The following is a 25158-nucleotide window of genomic DNA, read 5'->3' as shown; positions in this document are numbered from 1 at the left end:
ATTTCAAGATTCTTATCTAAATTTTTCATTGATATTATTAGATATTTTGTTTCAAACTTTGTATCCACGAATTATAAAATTATAATTAATATAATTATAAAATTATATAAGTTCTAAAAATTTTCGAATCTTCTTACAGTATATTTTAAATAATTAAAATAACAGTTAAAATAAATTTTTTCCATCTTAGATTTCTAACAAATAAAAGACTTTAAATGGCTACCTGCTACTGTTACTCTCCCTTTTTTCAATTTCTGTAAGTTGGGTCAGAAGCACTCATAAACGTAATCAGGACATTGATGCTCTCTCTGTAATCAAATCTAAGTGATAGAGTTTGTAATGTCTCATTTTGAATTAAAGAAAAAACTACGGCACAGCATGGCCCATCAAACGACTCGATTTCTTTTCCTATCTTTTCCTCTCTTCATACTTTCTCTCTTTCTTGTAAAACTACATTTTTAGTATACATTACAGTATACAATCACCGGCAATCACTCTAATTATTCTTTTTTCTCTCTCGATCGATCACCAATGTTTCTATAAACAATTTCCACTCGATGGAGATTCCTGATTTTATCCTTCACTAGATTCTTTTGTTGAGTACAGACGTATTTTCAGTCTGCCCGATGCGGACAGGATCGATATAGTTCGTCGCTTTTAACGCTTGGTGCAAAATGGAAGAACACTCGCGCTTCAAAACTGACTCAGTCTTCATTGCGTTGCTCGCCAGGAAGAAAGATATCAGCAGCTATGACTGTGTGTGTCAACTTAATGATGCGCTCTTTCAAGATATGACATTTAGCTCCGCTGAATCGGAGCGATTTTTCCAAAGATCAACGAGGAGCACTTCGGGATCCTTCACCACAAAGCGAGTGGGTCACGTGGAGTAGTCCCTTAAAATCCTCCGGAAGGTGCATTGAGCGACAAGACTGGCTGAGTTGCCAGGATTCAGGTGGGGCTAGGAAGCAGCCATTGAAATTGATGTCGGCAGACTCTGATTGCTCTGCACCGCGTGCGCAGGTATCTGATTGTAAGGATGATTGCTATTACACAGTACCGTGTAGATATTTTCCACATTGCTGAGCTTTTCGAAGAAGGGGATTAGATCCAGGAGCTCGGAGTCCGTCATGTCATCAAACCAGGATGCCACTGGAACCTACAGGAGAATTATATTTTATTATTAGCCACCATTAGAACTCAGAAAACATATTCAATTACGAAAATAAAGTAACATGTATAAATTTTATTTAACAGTGAGATTTTCATCTTTTTCACGTATCATTATTATAACTTACTGCGTTATCTGGATGGAAAATGTAACTGGCAGGACTAATCTACAATAATAATTTGTTGCAAATCCCGACCTAATTTGTTCAAATCCTTAACATAGTTTCCTCTATGAAACACACAGGATTCTCTGAATAACCTTGCTCTGAATACACCCCATCGATCTAATAGATCCGCCACTGGGTCTGCATACTGTAAATATTAAGTTACAATATAGTTATAAATATTAAATAAATAATTGTGAATTAATAAATAATTGTAAATCGTGAAATCTTTTTATAAAGTCTTATTTTATAATAAATAATACAAATTAATTTAAATTTGCCTTAATAAAAATATTATAAGTTATTTTATAATAATTACATAAAGAGAAATTAATCTTTTTTATCTAACAAGATAATTTTTTTGTGAACATATAATAATAGATATTGAATAATAAAATCTATGTTCCATATATAGAATGTTTTAAATCTATTGTATCAATCTTTTATTTTTCTCAAATTTATAGTAAATTAGATCTTATATAAGTAGATAACACTATACAACACAAACAATCAATTATTGCAAGAACATTTTTAATTAAATTAACATATAATAATCAAACTGTAAAATGCGTTATTTTGTACTTATTAAGAACACAGGCTAATTATTTCTTTACTCTACTTTCAGTTTTTTAAATAAACTTACCTTAGCCAAGCTTGCAGTGAATAGTACACATTCATATAATTCACCCATTCTTTGCAAAAATTCGTCTACATAAGGCCTCTTTAAGACGTACACTTGATGTACCGTTCCATCAATCTCTACAGGAACAACAAAGTCTGCATTGTTGATCGGTTTGAAAGAACTATGCACCAAAGTCTCGTCCAAGTCGATTACCATACACTTTTTGTGCATGTCTTGATGTCTGACTGGTGGTAGAAGAAACCTCGGTGATCCGGTGCCAGGTGGTGGTGAGCCACGGCCATCACCTTGCAAAGAACTAGCCTTAGAGCTCTTTGAACTACCACCTCGACCTCTTCCAAAACAGCAGAGCAGTGAGCGCAAGAGCCCACGTCCCCTCGGCTTCTTGCCACTCGACGTAGTATTATTGGCTGCTTCATTTTCTCGAGGTAATTGGGCTGCAAGAAGATGACCAATTACTACTGCATCAATTACTGTTACATATTAGACAAATTGAATTTAAAAAAAAGATTTAGTTGCAAATTATATATCTCCAAATTATATATTCTAAACATGCTTAGAGCAGATGCTATTGCATCTTATGCTTGTTATCTATATAAAATATAAATAAACAAGTATATATGTATATATATATTTTATTACATATGTAACAAAGGTACATTTTCTCAATTTCACCAACAAAAAAGTACACTGATCAGACCTGATACTTGATGTAAACTCCAAATTTTACTTTAAAAGATTAATTTATGTTTCTTCTGTTTTTGCTTATTATCTTTTTCATATTTTTACATACTATTTTATCCACAATTATGTTTCTTGTCCTTTCGGAGTTAACTTTTATCTTGTCATTTTTGATAACAGTATATGTACCTGCGTATGTGTGTTTAAAAAGAAAAAGATAATCAAATCAACAAACAAGAAACATGAAGCAAAGAACACTTTGTAGAATTAATTTGAAGACTCATTTTGTGATATTTTCAACCTAAAAAGTTCAAAACAAGCAATTGTACCTTTTACACATATGCAAATACATATATATATACATACATACATACATACATACATACATACATACAACATACATACATACATACATACATACATACATACATACATACATACATACATACATACATACATACATACTACATACATACATACACACATACAACATACAGACATACGTACATACGTACATACATATATACAATTATGGAACATAATGTGTTGCTGCAATTAACCTTTTGCAGCAAGCATTTTTTGTCGTTTTCTTGCCCTTAGAGAGCCTCTCGTAAAAGGTTAAAGGGCATGACATAGCACAGGAAAGTAAGATTTGTGACATCGCGGAAGACGTACGATACGGACACGTTACAAGGATGTTCGAAAAAGGGATGGCAATCGGATGTAGCGGAGTGCAAGGGGGCGGGAAATACGGGCACGGAAAACGATCCGCGTGAAGTTGCTCGCGTACGGCAAACGATAAAGTTCGGCGATGTAGAACAAGGAAAGGAATGCGAGTGTAGACATCGTAAACAGGTGCAGGGAGAAACGGAATCCTCCGGTGCAGCATCTGGAGAGCGTTACGGGAATGTCGCAGGGGTGGAGGCGAGAGAAGGAAGACGGGAAGGAGGCGCGAGTCCGTTTACGCGGATACGCACCTTTCTCGCTGTTGAACGCGCCTAACTCGTCATCCCGCGACACTTGGGTGATAATGGACGATGCGTCCATTTAAACATTAGTCGGTGTCCCTGCTGCGTGCTTGATCGCGAATTCCGTTAACGCGCGCGCGCGCGCGCCAGCCGACGGACGGACGGGCGGGCAAACGAGCGAGCGAGCAAGCAAGTGAACACACACGCGCGCGCGCGCGCGCGCGAGAACAGAGAGCACGATGGCCTCGCGCGCGCGCGAGATTGGGACAAGAACGAGCAAGACACGATCGGGCGAATCGCACAGGCGCGCGCGCGCGTGTGCAAAAGAAAGGGAGAGAGAAAGCGAGAGCGCGACGCATACACAAGCTAACCTCACTCTCTCGCTCGTGCCGCACGAAACAACCCCCTCAACGTCCCGCGTCACTCCCCACTATTTCCAATTTCCACCGTCACTGCTGCTGCCGCTGCCGTCACCAGACACCACCACCACCATCGGCATCACCACCCTGGCGTCGCTGTCCTCCCTTCCACTGCCCCTACTCTACGTAGATCGGCGCGCGACGATGGATGGAGATGCATAGGCGCAGATATGACGACACATGACGATACACGCCACTGCTGGTACACGCAAGTATACGCGCGAAGGATCGACCAGGATCGACGGATGTGAAGATCAATGGAGATCTCCTTTCCAAGGAATCGCCCACGCGGGTTGAAACTTTAGCGAGAATTTCCTCAGGTGACGATTTATTTATAATAATGAAACGAAACGATGTCGCACTTTTTCATCCTTCTCTCGGGATACACATGTGTGCACTACGCTACACTCTCTTTCTCTCTCCGATCACTCGCGGCACTCTGTGCGCTTTCCTTTCCTTATTCACATGCCACACCTATCACCCGTTGCGCAGTTCATTGCTATTCCGACGGTGCATCGGTCGGTGGACGACCGTGAACGGTGTCTCTGCCGCGTGGCTCCGTTTTTGTGTCGTACGTTCTTCGCGGAAAGGAGCGCGCGCAATGCGCGTATATGCCCCTAACTGATGTATGTACTTTGACGTGACGCAAGGCGCGACACTTCAATCGCACGCTCCTAACGCGCGGAGATACGTCGGCATATGTATATAGTAGTTGATACTAGAACATTATATATACGCGACACTTAACCTTAGAACACACGGACGAAAGTCCGCATTTCGGACTGGATCGCCGCGGCCTCGTGCGACACGACAATCCTAACGTGAATGATTTTCACGCGATTAACATAGCAGAACGTGTGATGATGCAGAAAAGAATATTTAGAATTTTGTACCGCACTAAATATAACTCAAATTTTAATATGACGAAGAGAAAAAACCGAATATATCGAGAATTGAAACATATATATCAACCGAGATTTAATGCAAGTTGTAATTTATAGTAAAACAAAATATTAAGTTTCGGTTTAAAAAGCTCGTAACAGACTGTCCGCATCAAAGATTGAGATTACGGTTAAGTTGATGGGATTTGACCAATTGAAAACTGATAGAGAACTCTTTATTCTGATTGGTCGAACCTAGTTATACTTTGAGATCCGTATTCAGAACGCGCTAACAAAAATGCTAGCGCGTTGTTATCCAATAGAAGAATCTGTATTATAAAAAACATATTTTTCTATTGGATAACAACATTTTTGTTAGCGTGTTCTGAATACGGGCCTGAGGGTGCGGTCCCATGAAGCGAATTATGCGGAAGCGGAACGAGTGGACCACCAATCACAGGACCATTTCGACGGAATCTTTGAAAGAGTTCTATCAGAATGATCCCGCGATTGGTGATCCGCTCGTTTCGCTTCCGCATAATCCGCTTCATCGGACCGCACCCTGAGTCTTTTCAAACAGATTTGCATAATAATTCGGATACAAATAATTATGTAGTTATACGGAGCCACCTTTGATTTTAATGTCCTTTACATATGTTATCAAGGTCATCAATCTGAGTAATGTTGTTTTAGGACGCGCTCGCGCGGTATTTATTAAAAAGTTATTAACACAGAAAGTTTTTACGAATTATTTGTAAAAAACTTAATCGACACTTTTTCGCTGTGGCTACACACACAGGACGGGATTCATAGACCGATCTTAAGCTCAAGCATTGTCTTAAGTCTAGCTTCGAGCCGACTTGAGACTTACTTAACCAATGAAATAACAGCATTGACGTCTCAAGATCATGCTTAAGCTGGAACTTGAATAAGATTCGACTATGAATTCCGGCCACACGCACGCTGGGGAAGGTGCAAGGTGGGCCTTCGCTCCCCCTTCCACACCCACCCCATTGGTAGAGGTGCCCTGGTTGATGATAAATTACGATTTAACTGACATAGTTATTTCTCAACAAGGTAAATGTTTATAATAGCTACTGGTTTAAAAAATAAATACTTATATATTTTTTATTAACAATCAACAAAACTACTACAGAAATGGAATGTAGAAATGTTTTTAGGGAGAGGCAAGTCTTTCTTGAGAAGTTACATAATATATATATCTCTGCTTTACTTAAAACAAATCTACGTGGTGTAGAGAACGCGTGGGTAGGGTTATATAAGGGACGAAGGCCTTCCCCTACAATCCCACATTAATTTTTATAAAGCACGCATTTTTGCGTGCTTTAAAATAAGAAAATCAATTTATTATTACTCTAAACCTACTCTAAACCTAATTATTATTGTCCTAGGCTGCTTTCCTTTTAGGGAACACAATCAACACAAGTATCGTTTTATCTTTGTTACTCATTCAACATAAAAAAAGATAGAACGATGCTTGTGTCAATTGTGTTTGCTAAAAGGAAAGCAGCCCTAATCTGAATCCTATAAAGAAATATGGGTAAATCTTAACAAAAGGGAATCCAGCTCTAATAAATAATAAAGTCACTATTAAAATAAAGCATGCACAAATGCGTGCTTTGAAATAAGAAAATCTATTAATTTAATTATTATCCTAATCTTTTATGCAAAGTCGCAATCCATGTAGTGCAGAGAATGCGTGGGCGGGGTACAAGGGCAGTTCTTTGCCCTTCCTCCACATCCCCGCAGTAATTTTTATAAAGCACGCATAAATTAATACATTTTCTTATTTTAAAGCACGTAAAATGCGTGCTTTATAAAAATTAATGAGAGAATGTAGGGGGAGGACGAAGCCTATAATTTGTTATTGAAGCATTGCCCCTCCTTAAAAACATTTCTACATTCCATTTCTATTGTAATTTTGTTGATTGGTAATGAAAAAAATTGATTTTTTGCACTAGTAACTATTATAGACCAGGGGCTCGATTCTTGAATTCATTCGCAAGAGAAACGTATTCGCAAATTCTGTTCTTACAGAAAAGTTGAAAATTTATTGGCTATTATATATAGCTTTTAACCAATACACTTGCAATTTTTCTGTTAGAGCAAATATTTGCACATACGTTTCTCTTGTGAATGAATTCAAGAATCCAGCCCCAGTAAATATTATAGACATTCAGGGCCCCCGCACAGACTTCTGCATAACATAAAATGCATAATGCATAAAAGAATTAACCAATCAGGTCTTTTTTCTATCCTGGGGAAGAAAATAGACGACTCTAATAGCGTTTTCGATTTGCTGACTCGACCCGACTCCGAGTCAATGGTTTGTTCCTTTTATCTTCATTTCTTGCACAGTTTATCACTTTTTTGCAGTGGAAAAGAACAAACCATTGACTCGGAGTCAGGTCGAGTCATCAAATCGAAAACGCTATAATTGATTAAAGATGGAAGCACATAAAACTACAGGAGCCATAAAGCAGAATGCAGAAGCCATAGCGCATGCGCTATGGTATTACTTTATCTGTTATGGCAAAATATAGAGATACTATGGCCGGAATTCATAGTCGAATCTTAGGCCGGAATTCATAGTCGAATCTTATTCAAGTTCCAGCTTAAGCACGATCTTGAGACGTCAATGCTGTTATTTCATTGGTTAAGTAAGTCTCAAGTTGGCTCGAAGCTAGACTTAAGACAATGCTTGAGCTTAAGATCGGTCTATGAATCCCGTCCTATAACTGAGATTCGCCAATGTGTCGTCTTTGGGGTAAAACCGGATATCGGATATGACATTTTCGATGGCGGTTTATTTTGATTGTAAATGCAAGAATACAATATATATATTTTTTTATTTGTAGTTATTGATATTTAATAATCGTGAACAAAATAAATATTAAAACACAATATATTAAAAAAAAAGGTTTAGGCATATTTCATTAATTTTCCCATGTAAGGTTAAGTAATATAAATTAATTATTAAGAAATTATATTTTATTATATATAAATACATATTATGTTTATATACACATTATGTATTATAAATATAATTTAAGCATTGTATTTAGACTTGTAGAAAAATATGTGCAACCTCAGGTTTCTCTCTGATTTTATATTCTATTTGGTAGACACGTAGACACTCTGTTTTCTTTTGACAGGTGATAGGTTAGGTCGGCTAGGCTTTCTCTGTCAGTTATATCTATCTTTCTCTCTCATACTTCCGGTTATACCCCAAGCGACGGGAGCCAATCAGAAATCGTTAACGCATTGGCGAATCTCTGTTATAATATCTCTAGCAAAATGTAATACTATAGCGCATGCGCTATGGCTTCTGCATTCTGCCTTATGGCTCCTGTAATTTTATGTGCTTCCACCTTAATTCTCTTATGCGTCATGCACTATGCGTTATGTAAAAGTCTGTGCGGGGGCCCTTAGGACCATCATACACAAAATGACATAAGCTGCATAAGCATTAGCGTAAGACCGATGAACCAATCAGTTCTCAGCATAAAGTCGCCATATTGATATACATAAGATGCTTATTGGCCTAGACCTCTTATGGCTTCAGCAGACCAGCGCGATTCTGTTGCGCGCAACGCGCGATGTCCAATGAACGACCGCCTTTCCGCTCATCTCTGTACGGCCATCGCGCGTCGCCTTTTATTTTAGCTATATTTAGCTTATTTTTTTTACTATTGCCACAAAATCGCTATAAGGGCCTTCACACATGAATTGACATAACCATAACGTAAGGTTTTGACGCATCAGATTGGGCGACCATAACCGTAACCTGCCGTAACCGGCTAATTCAAGTACGTGATTGGTTGAAACCTTACTGTTACGGTTATGTCAATTCATGTGTGAGGGTCTTAACAGCTGATGACAGCTCGCCATGGACGCCATATTCTTAATTGTACAACCAACGCATGCGCAAAAGAAAATCAGACCATCAATTTCTCTCTACTGTCGCTACTGTATCATAGAGCTTGTATTAATGGAGGGGAGCCTTGGTGCATCGCGACCTTTAAGTATATATACATGGAGGAGGAATTGCTATGGTTTCATGTAGACCGAAAGTGTGTCCAAGATCTGTGCGAGAGAGAAAGGTATATCATGATACTCGCTTTCTCTGCGCATGCGTTAATATCATTATCTGCACCGAAGTTTCAACACTTCTTGTGCACTTCTTGTGCACTTTTGTACTTATTTACGGATTGTATGTGTGTGTAAAACATACAATGCCAGCCATTGTACATATAGCCCTAGTTTACACCGAGCACTTGGTACGCGTATCAAATAGTAAATAACTAGTGAATGTGTTTAATCATTGGCTGATCAGCTTAAATCCACTACTTGATACGCGTACCAAGTGCTCGGTGTAAACTAGGGCATAGCGTTTGACGCATGCGCAGAGAGAGCAGGTATCATGATATACCTTTCTCTCTCGCACAGATCCTGGACACACTTTCAGTGCTGGCATTTCTCCTCCATGTATATATACTCAAAGTCGCGACGCGCGCGAGGAAAATCGACAGAGAGGTGGATATATTTTGTCTTTTTTTGTGTGGGAACAGGTTCGTAACTATACAATCTGAGGCCCGATTCTCGAACTCGTACGAAAAAAAATTGCGTACAAAGATAACACTGTGCATTCATTAAGTGGTACATAATTCAGAATCTAAAAGATGCATGCCAATCAATGAATGCACAGTATTACTTTCGTATGTAAAAATTTTTTGTACTAATTATAACAGCCCAAGACTCAAGTAGACACCAAGTAAGTAGGCTCGTACCTGTCGTACTGCTCGTATATGTGACACTTCTTTCCTTCTAGAAAACGGAGTGGTGAGGAGTCCAATACGAAAAGAGACAGAATATATGAGAATATATTTATGTCTCTGTCGATTCTCCCTGCGCGGACTCCGGCATATAGCAATGACCCCTCCATTAATACAAGCTTATCTATGGTTACCACTTACATCAAAGGTGCCGATGCTCACTGTCGCTACTGTATATACTTAATATACTGTGCCTGGGGGTCAATCATAAATCTTTTCCCTAGCGTGAACTTTTGTAAAAAGTGAAACAGTGGGTGTTTACGATAATGGCTATCCGAGTAATTTTCTCTAGGACCGAAATATATGATAAGCACAACCATCTACTATCATCATGATTCGTGACAACTCAATGCTGTCCGGTATAGCCAAATCATCACGAGCAAGTTGTGAGTTGCGAATTCCGTGAGTTTGTAGCAGGTAACCTAAAAAATACGATATAAATATTATGAATAATTTGATTATTACAATTAAAAATAATTTGTTTTTAATGTATGGTAAAATTATTAACTTTATTAAAATAGTAATTATGTAACACAATCATGTATTTTTAAAATATTGTCTAATATTTATATCGTACTTTTTAGGTTACCTGCTATAAACTCACGGAACTTGCAACACGCTCGTGATGTTGATTTGGCTATACCAGACAGCATTAAGTTGTCACGAATCATGATGGTAGTAGATGGCTGTACTTATCATATATTTCGGTTCTAGAGAAAATTATTCGGATAGCCATTATCGTAAACACCCCGTAACTTTTTCTTTAGGGCGGAAACGTGAAAAATGAAAAATTTCATGTAATTATCTCTTTCTATTGATGTTGAATAGAAAGAGACAGTAACTTAAAACTTTTCATTTTTCACGTTTCCGCTTTAGGGGAAAAATTATACGATTGATACCCTGTAGATGAACGACGGAAGGGGAAGGGTCTTCGCATGGACGCCATTTTGGAGTCACAAAATATGTGTGTGTTGTACGCTTTGAATATATATACATGGAGAAGGAATGCCAGCATTAAAAGTGTCCAAGATCTGTGCGAAAGAGAAAAGTATAGCATGATACTTGCTCTCTCTGCGCATGCGTGCGCAGTATTATAGACGCTATAAGTTAGGGCCACCGCACAAACTCTTCCATAACGCGTTACGTTACGTTAAGTACTCCATACGAACCTAAGTTGTACTTAAAATTTAACTTAAATCAACGCACAAAGAAATCCTTAACGTAAGAACTTAAGAACTTACGTTAAAAGTTTCTTTGTGCGTTGATGTAAGTTTAATTTTAAGTACGAACTTAGGTTTATGGAGCACTTAACGTAACGTAACGTGTTACGAAAAAGCTTGTGCGGTGGCTCTTACAATGGCTGGCATTGTATGTTTTCACCATAGACATAGTAAGTATAGACCGAGCATTCCGCTGTAAGCGTTGATGCATACGAAAATAAAGAGAAAAGATATATGAAGAATCTCTTTCTCTCTCTGACATCATCGTAGTAGGGAGAGCCTGACAGAGGAAATGATGGATCGACGCGAGGAGATGAGGAGAAGCTCCCCACTTCTCCGGCATTAAAAAGAGAAAGAGATTCTTCATATCTTTTCTCTTTCTTTTCATATGCATCAACGCTTATACAGCGGAATGCTCGGTCTATACTTACTATGTCTATAGTTTTCACATACACATACAATTCATACATTAAGTACAGAAATGCACAAGAAGTGTTAAAACTGCGGTGCAGGTAATGATATTGAGCATGCGCAGAGAGGACGAATATCACCCTATATACCTTTCTCTCTCGCACAGATCTTGGACACACTTTCGGTCTACATAAAACAAAGCAATTCCTCCTCCATGTATATATACTCAAAGGTTTTCACACACACATACAATTCGTACAGAAGTGAACAAGTGGCCTGTTCTTTTTAGCTGCACTGGTGCACTGGTGCAACAAGTTAAAGTGAGACAAATATATTTTTTCTCATTTTAACTTATTGCACCAGTGCAGCAGTGCAGCTAAAAAGAACAGGTCTATGAAGTGTTAAAACTGCGGTGCAGGTAATGATATTGAGCATGCGCAGAGAGGACGAATATCACCTTATACTTTTCTCTCTCGCACAGATCTTGGACACACTTTCGGTCTACATGGAACAAAGCAATTCCTCCTCCATTTATATATATTCAAAGGTTGTACGAGAAGAGTGAGTGAGTAGTAGTAGAAGTGGAAGTTATAACTATTGATTAGTGTAATTTTTGAACGTGACGCAGTTGGCCGTCCTTATATTTCATCCCACCCATCTTTTGTGTTCTAGTAATTTTATTGTGTCTTATTGTCAATATTTTTCTCTATTTTATTTTTTCTATTCACATTTACCTCTTGGACATATCCCAGTAATCTTTTTACTTCTTAGTCGTCCAATTTCTTGCGAGAGAGATGGGTATCATTAATGAAATTGATTGGTATTTTTCAACAATATATGTTGGAACCACTTTTTACATATAAAAAATATACATATTGAGTCAAAGACAGGAGGCTAAATTCTTAAAGTGTTTTTATTTCATATATTTAAACCCATGAATTTAAAAATAAATGTATTAATGTAAGCATATGGTTCATGGTTTTTTATCACCCTGAGTTATATATATATATTATCTTCTGTTGTATGCAACTCGCATATATTTATTTTAAAGAGTTAATTAATAATAAATTTATTATTACAAAAAAATAAATATTTTTTTATATTTAATGATTTCTGTAAGTATTTCTTGTCACCTTTGCAATCGTACTGTCTTTAAACATGGCTGGCCATACCTTCTCGCGGCTTCATCAAGAAAGGCATTTTCCATTTGCCTTACAATTTCATTGAAGAATAAATTTGATAAATGAGAATAAATGGCAGATTTGAATTCAAAAGATAAGGAGAAGTCAATCACGCATGTCTCGAGATTGTTTTTCAGTCCAGGACTAAATAACCACAGAGTATCTAAATGATCAAATAATCTTCCATCCTTACATTCAGCTTTAACTATTCTTGGATACACCGTAGTCACCTTCGAAGTATAACTTTCGTTTATAGGTGGGAATCCAATTACTAAATTGGCTTTTAGAAAGTCTTTGGTCTTTAAAGTAATCTCAGATTTCTTACAAAAAGGTAAAAAATTCTTGTAATTTTCTACATCGGCAACCACGTAGTACATTTTCTCCATTGAAAAGCTACAAAAAAAAATATTTATTTAAATGGTGCATGCTACGTTAAAAATGTAAATCGATCATTTGAGAAACAACACAGTTTCTCACAACAAATCTCTCTTTCAGATGAAAAAAAATTATCAAGATTTTCCAAAAGCAGCACTAAAAATAATTAAAAAATGTAAAAGTGTCATTATCTGATACATCGAGTAGAATTTATCACTATGTCTAATTATAAAACTAATTTTAAAAAATTATTTGGAAAATTTTGACTTATACGTGTTTCTCGTATGAGTACGCACACACACACGCACCAATTCATGTATTTTATATAAAATTTTATACAATGTGTGTGTGTGTGTGTGTGTGTGTGTGTGTGTGTGCGCGTGCGCGCGCGCGCGTTACAACATAAATTAAATAGTTTGCAGTAATGTTCAAATACTATAATATTATAATACTATAAAACATTGTTTAAATACTATTCAGAGAGTGATATAAGACAATAAAAAATAATACAACACTCAGCTTTTTGTACAAGAGTACAAAAAACTGTTATACTCGTACTGCATACCATATTTTTTGTTATCTGTGCGCCGCTGTGTAGTCCCTTGTATCTTACGTTCTCGCAAATTGACAGATTAACCAAAGTTAAGTTAGGTTAGGTTAGGTTAAGTTAAGACCAAACGACATAGCGTTGGTCAATTCTGCGAGAGTTACTATATGCGTGTTGCGAGAGGACACGTATGTAAATGCTAAAATCAAACGTGTCGAAAAAGTCGTGCTGGAATGTTTTTCGCCACAATTCACGCCATCTATCGGATGATAAGAACTGTGCAATAATGTTAAAATGCTAAAAAGTCGATGACTTCATTCACAAAAAAAATGAAAGGGACCACTTTCGACGCACATATAACAAAAAAAAAAAAAAAACAAAAAAAAAACAGATTTTTAAAGTCTTTCTTTTATATCTGTTTATTTTTATTACCCAACTAATTTGCGACCTTCATATTCTTTGATTCTATGACTTGCTTTTGTTCTATACATTCGCCACAAGTTTTGCTTGGAAGAATCATATTTCCATGGCAATTGTGCCAAGACAAATGTGTGCCTAAAATGTTTTTACACATAACTTAATGCAGAAATTAACTTTAAATTATATGAGTAATTAATTAATAATAAAAATGTATATTAAAACAATCAGTTCTTATTGATTTTGTAGTGTTAATAATAAGTAAACAAAATTAAAACTTGAATCTGAGTTTTACTAGTATTAATACACAAATATTAATACACTGATTAACAATTTTGAGATAAAAATTTGTATTCCCCTGATAAAAAAAATATATTATTAAAATGTTTACTGAACATTTATTTCAATTGACTACTTTTTATTAAAATTAAGATTAATTAAAATACATTAAAATTTATTAAAATCAATTAAAATAAGTGATGTGAGAGCGGCGGCCATCGGGCCGATCGACTTGTCCTTGGTCGCCGTGGGGGCGGCGGTTGTGAGCCGGGAGAGGTGGGTGGTATTTGCTTCCTTTTGCATTGCCATTATGGTGCGAAGGGAGACGGACGAGAGGGTGAGACGGGAGGAGACGTCCCCCCACCTTTCCCTCTCCGGGGGGAGCGCCGCGATGCGCAACAAAGGACGCCCCCTCCGGGCGTCCCAGCCCATCTGTGGGACGCCTAAAGGGAGACCCACAGATGGGCCGGGAGGGATGACAATGGCGGGGAGGCGACGGGCGGTCGGGTTAAGCTGGTCACACACACTTTCCGTAGAACGTAACAGTAAGATTTCGACATGTTGGATTGGGCGACCGTAACAGTAAGCGACTAAATCAAGTACGTGATTGGTCAAAACCTTACTGTTACGTTCTACGGAAAGTGTGTGTGACCCGCTTTAGTCCTGGGCCTATCGTCCCCTCCCCCCTCTTTCACCTCTTGCAGAGGGGATCACAGATTTGATCAACGCGTGCATGCAAGGGGTGACTGGCCCTCCCCTATCCGGAGGAGAGATGCCCCCCCCCGCCCCAGGAGGGAGCCGAGCGTAAGGTTGCCCTCCCGGGGGGGGAAACGGGATTGGGGCGAGGCGGTAGGACACCGGCCCGTGGAGGACCGGACCCTCGCCCCGCCCTCCCCTCCCTTGGGCTGGTGGGGCCGCGGGGGGGAGGCATATCGGCGCGACTGAACCCCCGGCTTCCCCGGACTGCGTTCCCCTCCTCCTGGTATGGTAATATCCATAGAGAAAAAGAGTTAGAGCTAAATGCGGAGAAAAAAGTAAAGGTGAAAGTAATTAATAGGAATGAGAAGAAAATTTAGAAACATAAAAATAGGAAGATAAGGGGATAAACTTGCCGTTACGTTTAATAGGGATAGGGGATTATAAAGAGCACATAAAAAAGCTAGGAAAAGAGAAAGGTGACAGCTAACAAGGTCTGGGTCTAGGAGAAAAAATGGTAAAAATAATTTTAGGAAAAGATTAGAGAAAGAAAGGAGGAAGAAAAGAAAAAGAGTAGAAATAATAGAAAATAAGAAAAGGTTTAAATAGAAAGGTTGGACAATATAGTAAAGAAATATAATTATAAGTTGAAATATTGTAAACAGAGAAAAAATGGAAAGATAAGTGAAAGAAAAATAATGAGATATGATTAGATTATATTATAGGTAGGCTTTGTGCGGTGCGATAAGATGCGGTGCAATATGTTATGTTATGTTATGTTAAAGATGCTAGAAAAAAGAAAGGAGGCAACTAACATGGTATAAAGTCTAAGAGTTAGTATTTGTAGAAATAATTTTAATAATGGAAGGTAGAAAGAATGTTTAGAGAAAAGAGGGAGGACAGAGAAAAGAAATAGAGGTTGTAGAAAGTAGAGGAAAAGGTATATGTAGAAAGGTTAATAGATAAAGTAATATATAGTAATATATAGATAAAAAAAGTATAAGTTGAAAAAAACTAAACAGAGTAAAGATTGAAAGATAGTGGCGAGAAAAAACGTTTATATAGGATTATAGTGTATTCTATGTAGGATTCTCTTCTTGGCTATTGTGTACTGAACAGAATAGAGATTATTATATATGTAGGATTCTTGCAATTGTAGTGGAGCAATAAGATATGTTATGTTATATAATATTAAAGAAAGCCATGCGACGCACCAGTTAGAATAGAAAGATAGTTAAATGGATGGATGGAGAAATAAGTGTGCTAAAAAAGATTGTAAAGTAAGTCCTCTTCTTGGCAAGTGCAATGCTGAAGTGTATAAAGATTCTATTCTAATAAATCTTAATAAATTTCAATTGAAAGATTTTCAATAAAATTATTATCAAAATATTTCCAGAGTTGCTTTATTTTAAAATATTTTCATTTATTTATATTTATAAATAAACTGTATATGACAATAAAAAACATTATTTAGTTAAAATAATTTTATAAATTATACAAATTATACATAATAATAAAAAATAATATATATTTAAAAGAGCTATTTCAAAAAACTATCAAATTATCAAATTATTGTATCTTAAAACATACAAAAATCATCAAAACAAAACGGAATGTATTTTAAAGATAAAAATTAATAATTCACATGGTATTAACAAAATTTTAGAAAAATGCTGCCAGTGCACGTTATGATAACCCTCTAACTCTTTTTTTTCGTTGTTTTTTTGACATCATTTTTTTAAAAATTGTGAGTCAATATTCAAATTTGAACAATAATTTGTGTTCAAAAATATATTAGAAATAATTATTCATTTGTGATACAAAAAAATTAAATTTTAATTTTATTTGATAGGGCATTTTCTAACAAAAAACACAAAAAGATACAGTGCAATACAATAAATTATTTTATTCATGTTTAACACTGACAAACAAACAAAATAACTATATTGCACTATATTTTTCTATAATTCTTGTTGGAAAATTCTCAGTGAATACTTTCCAGTAATGGAACACAATTATCCACTATGTAACACAGTATCAATTTGTCTAACTGCTTAACTTCTTTATTTCACTTTTCTATTTCAACATTACATTTTACCACTAAAAATGTAATGATAATATCCATGGACTTGGACAGAACATAGAAATCATATATATATATCATAATTTTATCATAAGAATATCATTCATATTATATTATCAAATAACAAACAATTAAAGAATAAGTCAAGATTTATTATCGTAATATCATCAAGTTCTTGTAAGCATCATTTGTCCCTGTTTAACATTTCATAAACAACAAAGATGAAATTTTCAAGTATTTATAAACTTGATTTATATTCTTTAATATTTAGTCAACAAGGGTGAAATAATGCTTAAAACTGTAAGTACCAAAGCAAACACAGCTTAAGTCATGACAATGTCCTTAGGACATTATTATAATTGTGTTCAATGGAAAATAATATAAAACAACATAATAGGATTATATCAATACTCATAATCGAGTTTTATATTTAAAATCATATTAAGTAATATCTTAACATCAACCAATCACAAGAGAATATTAGCATCTTAAAACATTACTTGAGATAATCTTGAAATAAAATTTGATAAAATTTTGCCATAATCACATCATGTTTTAATTGTGTTAACTTAACAGAATGATTGATCTACAATCTTAAGACAAATTTTATGACTTAAATCTTTGTCTTTAGTAACACACAATAACTATCTTGTGTCTCAAATCTTAGGGCCTTAGTAGAACAACTAATTTATAATTTCAAGACAATGTTTTAAGTTCGCGACAATCGCGAACTTGAAAATTCTTATTTTAATGAAACTTGGCATAAATGTAGAGGAGGTAAATACATAAATTTATAATTTTTTAGTTGGTGCTTACAAACGGTTTAAGAGTTAAAATCACCCTTCAAAAATTGAGAGTTTTTGCTTTTTCTCGATACATCTCGTAAACTAAATATAAAAAGTTTTATACAAAAGTTTTACATCATAAATACTTCTATTTAACTGTGCTGTTCATTAAAAAAAAAACAATTTTTTTTCAAAAATTTACCCTTTTTACCTTCCCTATATTAAATATTTATTGTATCAAAATTTCAATTTCAGTGAAATTTGGCACAAATGTAGAGGGAGGCAATAAACAAATTTAGAAAATTTTAGTTGGTGCTCAAAAATGGTTTAAAGGGTTAAAATCCTTTAAAGATTGAGACATTTTTGCCTTTTTTTCGATATACACTGGCGCAAAAAAACAAAACAAAATTTTTGACCAATTTTTAGGCAATCTTCAAAGTGATGCAACTTTGCAAAAAATCATCCAAATTACATGTACTTTTTTTTAAATTAAAAGGCAAAGACTCTACTTTGAAAATCTCTACGCAAAAGTTTGATTTGTTAAGTGCGAACCTTTTGTATCGCATGAAAACCAAACATGTGTTTTTTCATTGAAAAAAGTAAAAGTTTGTTATCATTTTGCACAAGTTTCTCGTTAAAATATTGCTAATATTGATTCAGATTTTTAAAGTTGATTTTCTAAGCAATTTAAAAAACATGTCGATACGATGTTTTTTGTTGATTGCACGCGAGTTTGAAATTTGCACTGCACTTTAAGGTATTTTAGCGAATAAATACGGTATTTTTTGAATATCATGAATTTTGAATATCAATATGATTGCACATTGATTTTATTCGTGTTGAACTCAATCATACCGCTGTCATCAAAGTGACCCGATCTGCACCACGTGGAGAATGACGATCGGATTTTGTACATCATGTGGCCTTGAAAAGGCTGATTTTTTAAAATAAAATTTGAACTTTTATTTTTTATGTATGAGTATGTGTATATATATATGTATGTTTACGTGTCTGTGTGGGTTTATGAGTATAGAATCTATACTCATCTATACTCATCTATATGTAAACATACATATATACATACTCACGTATAAACATCGTATCAACATGTTTTTTTTTAAATTGCTTAGAAAAGAATCAACTTTAAGAATCTGAATTAATATTAGCAAGATTTTAACGAGAAACTTGTGCAAAATGATAACAAACTTTTACTTTTTTCAATTAAAAAACACATGTTTGGTTTTCATGGGATACAAAAGGTTCGCACTTAACAAATCAAACTTTTGCGTAGGGATTCTCAAAGTAGAATCTTTGCCCTTTAATTTAAAAAAAAGTACATGTAATTTGGATAATTTTTCGCAAAGTTGCATCACTTTGAAGATTGCCTAAAAATCGGTCGAAAATTTTGTTTCGTTTTTTTGCGCCAGTGTATTTTGTAAACTTAACAGAACATCAAAAAATGTTTGGTACAAAAGTTTTACAGTATAAATATCTCCATTTAACTACTCTGTTCATTTTTCGAAAAAAAATTTATCAAAAACTTTTTTTAATTAAAAAAAATATTAAATAAAATTGACTCTTATGTATCTGGCATTTATAAAGTAATTAAACTATCGCATACTACGTATTATTTATATCATCTATGTGTATATTATCTGTTATAATACTATATATTTATATTAACTGCATTCCTGTATGTATTTTTTTATGTGACAGTGCGCAATATTAGAGTAGTCACATTGTTTTCACATAATGTCCATTCTCTGTAATGTCACATATTTTACATTCATGTTTTATATTCATATTACGTATGAATCATATATGTTGTATAAAATGAAAATCACGTATTAATATAAGATTGGTACCTATTTAAATGATGACGCGTCATTTTCACATTAATATTGTACTGATATTAATATTTTTCATGTGTAGAAATATTTTTCTTGCCCATATATATATATGCATGCATTTTATGACTGACATTCTCACCGTGCTGATAAGAAATATTATGCCACATATTTGAAGATTTTTTCTGTAACATAAATGTAGTTGTTATAAATATCTAATTGTCTAAATAACTTATTACAATTATCTATCTTCGTATCTTTTTTCAAATATTTTTACTATTGATACTTACATTATTTTTATTCCTCATAATGTTTGCAATCATGATGTTGCTCAAAGAAATGATGGAGACAAAGATATTGCTTACACCAAAAAATGTATCACAAAGATGATATACGTAGTAATACGTGAAGTAATACGTAGTATACAATAGTATAATTAATTACTTTATAAATGCTGGATACATAAAATTTAATTTTATTTAACATTTTTTTAATAAAAAAATGTTTTTTAATTAAATTTTTTTTCAAAAAATGAATAGCGCAATTAAATGGAGGTTTATACTGTAAAACTTTTGTATAAAACATTTTTTGATGTTTTGTTAAGTTTACAAGATATATGGAAAAAAGGTAAAAATGTCTCAATCTTTGAAGGGTTTTAACTCTTTAATTCGTTTTTGAGCACCAACTAAAATTTTCTGAATTCGTGTATTGCCCCCCTCTACATTTGTGCTGAATTTCACTGAAATTGAAATTTTGATGCAATAAATATTCAACATAGGAGAGATAAAAAGAGGTAAAAATTAAAAAAAAAATTTTTTTAATGAACAGCATAGTTAAATAGAAGTATTAAAGTTGTAAAACTTTTGTATAAAACATTTTTTGATATTTTGTTTAGTTTACGATATATCGAGAAAAGGCAAAAATCCTCAATTTTTGAAGGATGGTTTCAACCCTTTAAACCATTTATAAGCACCAACTAAAAATTTTTTAATTCATGTATTTACCCCTCTACATTTATGCCAAGTTTTATTAAAATCAGAATTTTGAGTTTGCTAGGTTCCCTTGTTAGTAATGCATAATAATTGTCTTACATTTCAAGATTTTAAATTACAAGCAGACTTACCTTTTAGCTTAAAAAAATTTTAAGAGAGCACCTGATTTATGATTTCAAGACAATGTTTTATGCTTTAAATCTTTGTTTTTTGTAATCTACAATGATTATCAAGCATGATAACATTTTGGGCAAACTAATCTATAACAACACATGTAATCATGTATTGTTATAGATTTGATATATATTTGTTGATATTGAAATAAAACATATTACAAATTTAGCAACACGATTACTTATATATACTATTGGTTAAAGACATTTTAAAAAGAAAACAGTCAACAATAAATACATTATATTGTTTATAATATAACAGCATCATGACAACAACAAATAATTGATAAGAAAATGAAACTGATAAATAGAAATTGTTAAAAATAAAATTCATATGAGTTCAACCTGACAGACATAATGCTGTCTTACCTTGTTCCAAGTTAGTCTAAATTAGTTGCTGCAACAATTGTTGGCAATACAACTGCAACATCAAGACATTTGGCTATCTAGGAACTATCTTGTGTCTCAAGTTTTAACAAATTCTTTTTAGTTTAAGTACAAGACAGTTATTGTGCGTTACTAAAAACAAAGATATAAAGCATAAAACAATGTCCGAAAATTATAAATCAGTCGTCCTGCAAAGGCCCAGAAAAAGTGGAAAATATTGACAATGAATCGTGCACAGTATTAATGTTGTCTGTGTACGTTACTGGAAAGCACCCGATATCATTCGCGTTACGTAACTTCGATAACCTCAAAATGCTATGCAAAATTTTGAATCAAAATAATACATTACCTGTGCATGTTGAGTGTAAAATGTTAAATTTTATTGATATCCGGCAATGTGCTTTTTATTTGACATGCCAAAATCTCATAACTTTGAATTAACCTCATCCTATGTTTGACTTGTATGGTTTGTTCGCGTCGCCAGGCCCCGACATGCTCCTACTCACTCCAACGCATTCTAATAGGTTGGCGTCATCGGAATCAACGTATTGGAGTGCGTTGGGGTGAATAGGAGCATGTCGGAGCATGTGACGCGAACAGACCCGTAGTTTGTTCGCGTCGCCATGCTCCGACATGCTCCTATTCACCCCAACGCACTCCAATACGTTGATTCCGATGACGCCAACCTATTAGAATGCGTTGTTGGAGTGAGTAGGAGCATGTCGGAGCATGGCGACGCGAACAAACCATTGGTTTGACCTTAAGGGCTGTCACACACAAAGCTCTAGTTTACACCGAGCACTTGGTACGCGTATCAAGTAGTGAATTTAAGCTGATCAGCCAATGATTAAACACATTCACTAGTTATTTACTATTTGATACGCGTACCAAGCGCTCGGTGTAAACTATGGTTTGTTCGCGTCGCCATGCTCCGACATGCTCCTACTCACTCCAACGCATTCTAATAGGTTGGCGTCATCGGAATCAACGTATTGGAGTGCGTTGGGGTGAATAGGAGCATGTCGGAGCATGTGACGCGAACAGACCCCTAGAGTATGCTGCGGTCCACTTGACGCTACAAATGCTTCGAAGCGTTTGATTGACCAATCGAAACAAAGATTTTACAAATTGACCAATCAAAGAATGCTTCGAAACGTTTATAGAGGGTGCGTTCGAAAATAGCTTTCGCTGGTGCTAGAAGAAAAAGTTAAGTTGGTAGTTTTGAGAATTTCCAACGCTGCGTTCGTTTTCTCCCAGTTGGGAACTGGGAGTAGTTGGAGACCGATCAAATGGGTGCATTTAGTGCAAATAGCAATGAAATATTGACCTAGTTTACACCAAGCACTTGGTACGAGTATCAAATAGTAAATAACTAGTGAATGTGTTTAATCATTGGCTGATCAGTTTAATTCACTACTTGATACGCGTACCAAGTGCTTGGTATAAACTAGAGCATTATGTCAGGCGCGATAACGTATGCATATGTTTTATATAACCAAAATTTATCAGTCAATTCAAGGTAATGTTTTTTCTTTGTTTAATAATACTTAAATATAAAATAAAATTTAACATTTATATTAATAAATAAAAAGCAAAGAATGAAAGGAACATTAAATTTTATTAATATTTTTTATTTATAATGTATGGTTGCCGTCTAGGTCTATGGTTGCCCAGGGGCTCGATTCTTGAATTCCATCGACATATAGAATGGACTGAGCATTGCGATAGGTTAGCGCGCGTCTGCTTTAGAGTGAGAGGTACTACACCTGAGGCCTATGTTTGTCTCTTTTGCAAGCTTCTGATTTGTTATTTCGTCCCCCTCCATTCACGGAGGAGGACGAAATAACAAATCAGAAGCTTGCAAGAGAGACAAACATAGGCCTCAGGTGTAGTACCTCTCACTTCAAAGCAGGCGCGCGCTTGCCCATCGCAATGCTCAGTCCATTCTATATGTCGATGTTGAATTCATTCGCAAGAGAAATGTATTCGAAAATTCTGTTCTTACAGAAAAGTTAGAAATTTATTGGCTATCGTATGGTTTTTAACCAATAAACTTGCAACTGCAACTTTTCTGTTAGAGCGGATGTTTGCGCATACGTTTCTCTTGCGAATGAATTCAAGAATCGAGCCCCAGGTAGCAAAAATAGAAGGTACAACCGTATGCGAATAATAGTTCGATAATTCTTCATGTATTATAACTTAATTGCTACAATGTGTTCCAAATAATTTTTTATTTTTGGTACGTTTCTCTTTTCATCTATGTTGTTACTGAACAAGATATTTTGTAATTCTTCATCGTCGTCATCACTGTTATTAGACGATAAACTATACTAGAAGAATCAAACATGTTTTCGAGTAAAATATTCTTCAATAATAACTTTTCCATAATAATAATAATGTTGATTAAATTTGTATATTCTTTTTATTGACTTTTGTTTTTTGTTCAACAATACGAAAAGAAAGAGCCTGTAAATTCATTATATTAAATAATTACTTATATATTCAGTAATTTTTTATATTGATTAGTTAATTTACAAAAAGTAATAATTTATGAATTTGCATTAAGAAAATATTTTATTTCAAGTAATTTGTTAAATTGTATGCTGCGTCACAACCACACATAACAATAAAAGATATTAAGAGAATTTTAATGTTCCTCTTATTTCTTGCTTTTTATTTATTAATAATGTTATTTTACATTTACTTTATTTTACATTTAAGTGTTATTAAACAAAGAAAAAGGATTGAATTTGCTAAATTTCAACAATCGTAGGTATAAGTTAATTATATAAAACACATGCGTACGTTATCGCTTGTCAAGATATTTCGTTGCCATTAGCATTAAATGCACCTATTCGATCGATCTCCAACTATTCTTCCAGCTGGGAGAAAACGAACACAACGTTGGGAATTCTCAATATTACCAACTTAACCTTTTTTTCCAACACCAGCTAAGAGCCACCGCACAAGCTTTTTCGTAACACGTTACGTTACGTTAAGTGCTCCATTCGTACTTAAAATTAAACTTACATCAACGCACAAAGAAACTTTTAACGTAAGTTCTTAAGTTCTTACGTTAAGGACTTCTTTGTGCGTTGATTTAAGTAAAATTTTAAGTACAACTTAGGTTCATATGGAGTACTTAACGTAACGTAACGCGTTATGGAAGAGTTTGTGCGGTGGCCCTTACGAAAAAGCTTGTGCGGTGGCTCTTACGTTAAAAGTTTCTTTGTGCGTTGATGTAAGTTTAATTTTAAGTACGAACTTAGGTTTATGGAGCACTAAAGGGCCATCTACAATGGAGTGTTTTAGCCGTAACAGCACTAATGCCCAGTCTACAATGAGTCGTTGGTCGTTGGTCGTAAGAAATTTAACCAATTATGTTCGGTTATTTTTCTCTAAGATCAACTGTGATTGGTTAAATTTCTTACGACCAACGACCAACGACTCATTGTAGACTGGGCATAAAACTACGGCAATGCTGTCTAGAATAAAAACGACGTAGCAATAACATACAAGCCGGCCATCAAAGAAAGGCGACCAAAAACTAATCCCGAATGCCCCAAAACGCTCATCGTAAGCACGCAATGAATTGGCTCAATGTCTGCTGTAGGCTGTAAACAGTAAAGCAATACGAAGTGGAGACATTTTCTACGACTACTGCTACGGCCTACGACTCTCCATTGTAGATGGTCCTTTAGGTCCGGTTCCACAACTCACGGTTAAATTAACTGGCCGATTATTCCATTGGAATTGACCAATCGTATTTGTTAATTTTGCTTAACAAATACGATTGGTCAATTCCAATGGAATAATCGGCCAGTTAATTTAACCGTGAGTTGTGGAACCGGGCCTTAACGTAACGTAACGTGTTACGAAAAAGCTTGTGCGGTGGCTCTTAGGGTGCGTTCCACTTAATGCCCGCAACGCTCGCGAGCGTTGCTTATCCTTGTTTAATATTTGATAACCAACAAGGATGAAATGATTCC

At 35.0% G+C, this 25158-nt stretch overlaps 2 protein-coding genes across 2 annotated transcripts; both read right to left on the bottom strand.

Annotated features, from left to right (window-relative positions):
- Window positions 1-571: 571 nt before the first annotated feature.
- LOC118648685 (carboxy-terminal domain RNA polymerase II polypeptide A small phosphatase 1-like) lies at window positions 572-3716 on the bottom strand. The gene is given in 5 exon segments (XM_036295065.1): window positions 572-1156; window positions 1296-1332; window positions 1334-1479; window positions 1975-2408; window positions 3630-3716. Coding segments are annotated over 5 exon segments (885 nt in total). The 5' UTR covers window positions 3700-3716; the 3' UTR covers window positions 572-958.
- Window positions 3717-12300: 8584 nt separating this feature from the next.
- Window positions 12301-21695, bottom strand: LOC118648686 (coenzyme Q-binding protein COQ10 homolog B, mitochondrial-like). Its single transcript, XM_036295066.1, has 3 exons — window positions 21519-21695; window positions 13943-14065; window positions 12301-12981 (listed from the first exon to the last, which is right to left on the bottom strand). Exons 1-3 carry the CDS (start codon window positions 21524-21526, stop codon window positions 12537-12539), a joined length of 576 nt encoding a protein of 191 aa, XP_036150959.1. The 5' UTR covers window positions 21527-21695; the 3' UTR covers window positions 12301-12536.
- Window positions 21696-25158: the final 3463 nt, after the last annotated feature.

The sequence above is a fragment of the Monomorium pharaonis genome, unplaced genomic scaffold (genome assembly GCF_013373865.1).
Source record: "Monomorium pharaonis isolate MP-MQ-018 unplaced genomic scaffold, ASM1337386v2 scaffold_597, whole genome shotgun sequence".
In the NCBI taxonomy this organism is placed as follows: Eukaryota; Metazoa; Arthropoda; class Insecta; order Hymenoptera; family Formicidae; genus Monomorium; species Monomorium pharaonis.
This window is presented reverse-complemented; position numbering and strand designations above follow the sequence as displayed.

Excerpts from the sequence above, each read along its gene's own strand:
- LOC118648686 (XM_036295066.1), bottom strand. Across the intron at positions 12,982-13,942 it reads GAAGGTCGCAAATTAGTTGG|CTTTTCAATGGAGAAAATGT; the intron begins GTAATAAAAATA and ends TTTTTTTTGTAG.